This window comes from Leiobunum rupestre, chromosome 3 (assembly GCF_980474605.1).
Source record: "Leiobunum rupestre chromosome 3, qqLeiRupe1.1.hap1, whole genome shotgun sequence".
NCBI lineage: Eukaryota > Metazoa > Arthropoda > Arachnida > Opiliones > Sclerosomatidae > Leiobunum > Leiobunum rupestre.
This window is the reverse complement of record NC_143386.1, coordinates 20,206,986-20,214,149: the sequence shown is the minus strand read 5'-3', so window position 1 is coordinate 20,214,149 and position 7,164 is coordinate 20,206,986. Positions and strand designations below refer to the sequence as shown.

At 36.5% G+C, this 7,164-nt stretch overlaps 1 protein-coding gene across 1 annotated transcript in view; it reads right to left on the bottom strand.

The window, feature by feature from the left end:
- Positions 1 to 6,472: 6,472 nt before the first annotated feature.
- LOC149949775 (chymotrypsin B-like) overlaps positions 6,473 to 7,164 on the bottom strand; it is a 52,854-nt gene continuing 52,162 nt past the window's right edge. The window contains exon 9 of the mRNA XM_090167906.1: positions 6,473 to 6,674. Within this exon, the coding sequence (XP_090024032.1) occupies positions 6,498 to 6,674 (177 nt within the window). The 3' untranslated portion in view covers positions 6,473 to 6,497. The remainder of the gene's footprint in view (positions 6,675 to 7,164) is intronic.

Below are 7,164 nucleotides of genomic sequence, written 5' to 3'. Positions count from 1 at the left end.
TTTCCATTGAAAAAAATTCAATGAGACCTTGTTTCACGCGGAACATACATTGAGCGGACCCAAAAATGCAAAAATGCTTATAATCCTTGCGCTATTGAAAAGGTTACCATGGAAATGAAATCATGTGATCGCGAGGCACGAACTAAACTTGACATGGGCAAAGCCAGAAACGCGCGAGGAATTCTCACTAACTTCCGTTTCCCATCAGTAAAGTTGATGACGCGTATTTCGTCACGTCATATCCAGTGAACAAGGTTTCATTAACGAAAATGCTTTTATGGCATACTTATAAGTGATTATGTTACATATGCCAACACTGAACAGACCAATCGAATTGACAAGTATCTGCGCAACTCAAAGATGAAATTGGTAATTAACAAGTAAGTTGTGATTTAACTTCTTGTTGTAAACTACCCCAAAACAATCTCATGAATTTTGCGATAACGAGGACTTCAATCGTTAAAGTTGACGAGATGCCAAGAAATAATTCAAATCTGGCCAGATTCCTCGACGCACCCCTCTTCACGCGCAATGGCCGCCTCCAATTTTTGCCAGCGAAACAAAGTATGGTCTCTATATTCTTTGAAACGTAGTTTTTCCTCCGTATTTATAAGTAGTTTTACTTCGAATGCAATATATACAAGATAGACAATCATTATTTACACGGATTATGAACCGAAACGTACCAAGATTCCAAGAATGAAATACGACCAACAAGCAACTTCTGCATTAAGAAAATTCTATTTCGGTAAAAGGAAAGAGAAACGTATGTATAGTTGGCTGCTACCCTATCTCCATTTTAAACTATTCCAAATGAAGGCTTTCAATGGCGAAATTCTATGGCCATATATTTTACCAAAGCGGATAAAAAAGGAAACTAAAACATGAAAAAGATGGCGCGTTCCTCCGCTTCTCTTTTTCAACATTTTTTTACGGTGCAGCGGGATCCGCGATTCCGCGTTATATATCTTTTTTTTTTGTCCAGTCTATACTCTCTCTCTCTTTGATTCGCTGGAGAGGAGGACCTATTCTTACGGGTTTTTCCATAAGATCGCAAAAATGTATCTATAATAGCGAACTCCAGTCCATAAAAAAATATAGAAAATAAAGAAATGTATAACGCCTACTTTATGGCGGGCAGGGTGTTTTTTTTTTCGTTCTCAATAAGCGATGTAACCGTCAAAGTAGCTTCGATTCGAGAAGTCGTTTTTCTTCGGCGCAGGGCGGCTCTCGGCGTCACGGTCCTCTTTTATTTGCTTTGGGTTAGAACGTGTTTACAAAGGAAACTTCTGTATCTCAACAACAAAATGCTTTTAATGGCGCCACCTAGATGTGTACGTTTGTATATAAGCGGGTTTTTTTTCTATCCCTCCCCCTCCCCCGCGTAACAAGATTGACAGCGTTGCCATGGCTACCCCCTTCACAAATGAAACATCCGGGGCCCTAACATCTTGTTCGACGAAAAATGACTTCCCAGACAAATGTTTCCGAACCCACCGGTGCCGCTCTTATCAAGATTTGCGGGGGGGGGCTCACCTCCTCCCCATCGCGAACGCACGCGCGCGCTACCTTATAGGAATGCTCCCCCCCCCCCTCGCGCGCGCGCCCAAATATCTCGCGCCATTTATCATCAGCTTATTTTAAATTATTGATTTAGTTATTATGGGGTTCGCGTCGAAGTTCGCCCGGACGAAAAGTGGGTTCGCGGGCCCGGCTTGAGGCGCGCGCGGTACGATGCCGGTTTGAGAATACTCACCTCCCAAAAAAGTGGCTCAAGAAGTTTTATCTTTCGTGCACGAGCCAAAGAATCCGTATTATCCATCACGTTTCTAATCTGCCATTCGAATTCCATCTTTAAAGGGAGTAGAAAGTAGGATCTTCGATGGTGGATCAAAGAAATTCACTTTTTTGGCCGTTAGGAGCGCTGTTGAACAAGAGCCTTGATAAATAGAATCTTAAGAGTTTAAAATATTTAATTCGTGGTCGAATAACCTTCTGGCACAAGAAGTAAGGTTCGTACACGACCTGGAAAACCTGGAAAAGTCAGGGAATTTTAAAGGTTTCCAAAAAGTCAGGGAATTTTAAAGGTTTCCTAAAAGTCAGGGAATTTTAAAGGTTTCCAAAAGGTCTGGGAAAAGTCAGAGAATTTGGTACAAAAGGTCAGGGAATTTGGAAATGGTCCCAAAAAGTAAGGGAATTTTAAAATGACCCCAAAAAAATCAGGCAAATAAATTTTTGAAAGAAAATATTTTTCAATATTTTTACCTCAAACCATTCATTTATTCTACATAAATGGTCACGGAAAATTTTGAAATTTGGTCAGGGAAAACCTGGAAATGTCAGGGAATTTAATTCCGGAAATTTTGTACGAACCCTGAAAAGGGAAAGGCAAAACGTCACAAGAAGTCAGTTTTTGGAAACCAATGAGATACCAGAGTCACTTGATTTTTTCTCGGTAGGAGCTTACTCTTCGAAAATCATCTTAACATAATCAGTATCCACTAATTAAACGAAGTTACTGTAGTTAAAGTTTTGAGTCGCTGAGACGTCATAAAAACTATTTCACTCGAAGATCTATTTGGTCCAAGTTTCGCGCCTTTTTGTTTGTTCGAAGATCTATCGGTACGAGCTATTTGTAAGTTTTTAAATTTCTTCAAATTTGTTTAGCCTTTTTTATCCCTTTTCGTAATGAACTAATCTACTTATTCGCTAATTTTTTCATTATTTTTTTTCATCGTTAATAAAAACTAAACATACAAGGAAACATCCCGAGGTGTTTCTCCCCGATTTTTATCAAACTCAGGGGTTGCGTAGACCAGGGGCGGACCGTTAAATTTGGAGGCCCTGGACTAACACTGTTTGCGACCTCTCCCATGAACTCAAGTTTGGGGGTATCAGATACATTTTCCAGGTTAAAGGAAACATTTAATATTTCTTAAATTTAAATTGTTTTTATTTGTTGACCGCAAAGGGTACCCTTTGATTGAACGGGGCCCTGGGCTGCAGCCCATAAAGACCATGCCTAAATCCGCCCCTGGCGTAGACTTGCATGTACCTTGAAAGCTCCTAAAGGGAAAAGTTTCAATGGCCATTCGTTTTGCCATGGCAACCAAAAATGTTTTTCACAACTCAAGTTTAAACTTTCTCTACGTAAAATAGCATTTAAAAATCTCGAATGTAAAAATTTTGCCATTTTCAAAAAAATTTTAAATTTAAATTATGCCAAAACAATGAAATAAAATCGATAAAATTGAATAAAATAAAATCAATTAAATACAATAAGTGATTTTCCTATGCTATTTTACAGAGAAAGTTTAAAATTGAGTCGTGGAAAACATTTTTGGTTGTCATGGCAAAACTTTTCCCTTTGGGAGCTTTCAAGGTACTGAACCCCCGAGTTTGAAAAGAAATCGAGGAGAAACACCTCGGGATGTGTCCTTGTTAGTGTTATATTTATGTTTCCGATAATGTTTATAGGAGTGTAAAGTAGTAAGTTATATTTTGGATCAACGAAATTTCTGTTTTTCCCGCTACGAGCGCTGACGATGGCTTTTTTAGAGTGCAAATCATGTTAGAGCCTTCATCGAGTGCCTACCCCGCGTGCGTTCCCAAATGACGTAACGCAGCAAGGGCAAGTGGGCACTGGGGTTGCTCAAAAATTACTAAAACTAACAGAGGAGAGGGGTATGGCTCGATGAAATGGTACGTCACATATCGTATTTCTACATCGGAATCAAAATTATCTATTATATTAACGAACACTTGCAAGTTTTTCTCATTTATAATAGTACGCTAACAAGGAGACATCCCGAAGTGTAACCCACCGATTTTGTTCAAACTCGGGGGATTGGTAGACCTTCATGTAAATTTAAAAATCCTAAAGGGAATTTATTCCATGGGCAACCATTTTGCCATGGCAACGAAAAATGTTTTTGACAACAAATATTTTACATTTTCTCATTGAAAATAACATGGGATTCTGACCGATTCCTAGGGCCCCCCTGTGAATCATTTTAACAAATTTCTAAATTTCTAAAATGCCAAAAATTGAAAAAAATAGATAAAAATTGACAAAAAAACATCAAAATTGATCAACTTTTGATCAATTTGAGGTCAAAATCCCATGTTATTTTCAATGGGAAAGTTTAATATTTTGTGTTGTCAAAAACATTTTTCGTTGCCATGGCAAAACGGTTGCCCATTGAATAAATTCCCTTTAGGATTTTTCATGACACATGAAGGTCTACCAATCCCCCGAGTTTGAACAAAATCGGTGGGTTACACTTCGGGATGTCTCCTTGTAAGTTTTCTATAGGCAAAAAATAAATAAATTGGCTCAATTTTGAAAGAAATTTAATAATTTTAAGGCTAATGTTTCTATTATATTTATAACATATTCTATATATTTTAAAAATATAGTATTTGTTACGTAATTTAGGGGTGGTCTTACCTTTCGTTACAAAACAGTGCAATTTGTTGAAGATTCGACGAAACAGCTCACTGTGTAAACTTGGTGACAACGATTATCGAAGTACGAAATGGAAATAAGTAGTGTTGTAAGTCGGAAAATTTTCCGCATTTTTCCGAAAAAAATAAAAAAAGTTTTCAATCGATGATTAGGCTAATATATTGTTTGCAAATTTAAATGAAGCGGCATTTTCTCCTCATTTTTTCTAAACTTAATGTAAAACTAAACCTCTAGACTAGATTTAACTAATTAACAATGTAAAACTTATAATGTTTTGTAGTATGTTTACTGATATTAGACATTTTATATCGATAAAAAGTTAAAAACCCTTAAAAAGTAATTAATGTTTAAATTTTTTATTTATCCGAATTGCGGAATTTTCCGCATTTTATTTTTCCAGAAAATTAACAACACTAGAAATAATTAATAAATTACCCCTCGACTATTACACCCCAATTTTGTAAAACAGTTTATACTCCCTTTAACTTGTAGGCTTCGATTTTGGTCACTCGGTTGCTTGGTACATTGAAATATTATCGTATAATCTTTAATCAGCAATAAGGTGCGTGTTAATTCATTCTCGTGGGAATTATGATTAATGACCACTGCTAATGGTTGTCTAAACCAAGAACGTGCTTAGGTAACTTAGAACGTACTTGCCTACATTTTGGCTTACCTAAGCTCCTATCCAGAACGGAATCCCTACATTTTCCAATAGTATGGCGCCATCAAGTATCGGTTTTCTTTTATCTTTTGAGAAAACGCGTATAATTAGTTTCGATTTAACTCCTAAATTAGATGGTATGGCTGTAACAAAACCTTCTAAATATCTTTCCATAAAGTTTTGGAAAAGGAATAGGTGTGGCTAAGTTGCTACATTCAATACAAATTGCACGACCACGATATTTCATCATTTCTAGAACACGACGTCAAATTATTTCTAGATTTTACTTTAAATATTTGCCAAAAGCCAACTTTAAATAAAAATAGTTAAACCACGACGTTCACTAATTACTAGAACACGATCTCAAATAATTACTAGAACACGATCTCAAATAATTGCTAGAACACGATCTCAAATAATTATTGCTAGAACACGATCTCAAATAATTGCTAGACCTCTATGTTAAAAAGTTTCTAAACCCCTTTTTAAAATAAAAATTACTAGACCACGCCATTCAATAATCAATAGAACACGACGTCAAATCATTTCTAAACCCCTATTTTAAATAAAAATTGCTAGACCACGACGTCAAATAATTACTAAACCCTACCTACAGTAAACATTGCTAGACCACGACGTTAAATAATTGCTAGACCTCCAAGTTCAATATTTTCTAGACCACCACGTTAAAATTCTTAGAATACGACATCAAATAATTGCTAGACCTCCAAGTTCAATATTTTCTAGACCACCACTTTAATAATTCTTAGAATACCACATCAAATAATTGCTAGACCTCCAAGTTCACTATTTTCTAGACCACCACTTTAATAATTCTTAGAATACGAAATCAAATAATTGCTAGACCTCCAAGTTCAATATTTTCTAGACCACCACTTTAATAATTCTTAGAATACCACATCAAATAATTGCTAGACCTCCAAGTTCAATATTTTCTAGACCACCACGTTAAAATTCTTAGAATACGACATCAAATAATTGCTAGACCTCCAAGTTCAATATTTTCTAGACCACCACTTTAATAATTCTTAGAATACCACATCAAATAATTGCTAGACCTCCAAGTTCAATATTTTCTAGACCACCACTTTAATAATTCTTAGAATACGAAATCAAATAATTGCTAGACCTCCAAGTTCAATATTTTCTAGACCACCACGTTAAAAAATTCTTAGAATACGACATCAAATAATTGCTAGACCTCCAAGTTAAATTGTTCCAAGACTCCCACCTTAAGTTATCGCTAGACTATGACGTCAAGTAATTGCATAAACGTTACGTAACTTAAAAAAAAAACATGTAAAATAGCAAAACGAATCAAGGCTTCAACATCTTTTATTAAATTCAGTTTTCAGTCAAAGTCTCTTTAATCCAATCCGCGTATTGGGATACTTTGACGAAGACTGTGGGACTGTTTTCTTGCCCGCAAATGGTGGGTCCCCACGAAACCACGCCTTGTAGGACAAATCTTGGCTCGCTTCCGACTGTTTTTTGACTGACCAAAGGTCCACCGCTGTCACCCTGGAAAGCAAACCAAATCATAATATTAAAAATTAGCCTCGAACAACTTACGAAGACTGCAATCGTGATAAAGGAGAAGCCAAATAACTATATTTCAAACTCTACGTTTATGCGTACTTATTAATAGCAAAAGTAGCATAAGACCCAAATGTGTGTCAGCTGTACCTTCGCGCCTATTAAAATTTCTAGCGAGACCTAGCCACACTATAGACTACATAACCTACTAGTTGGAATAGTATTAGCAACATAATATTTAGTCTGTAGTCTGGCGCGATTGTCTCTCTTCGATTTACTCGCCCGTAGACATACGTTCTAAAACGCCTCACTCGGCGGCGCTGGAGTACCTCGATTTTGATGACGTATTTTCCGACCCCCCTTCGTTTCCCTTTTTTACTTTGCGACAAACTCTCATTAAAAAACTATACCGTTCTGATACACTTTTGGGTCTTATGCTACTTTTGTTAATAGCAATAAGATGCTTATCTACCAA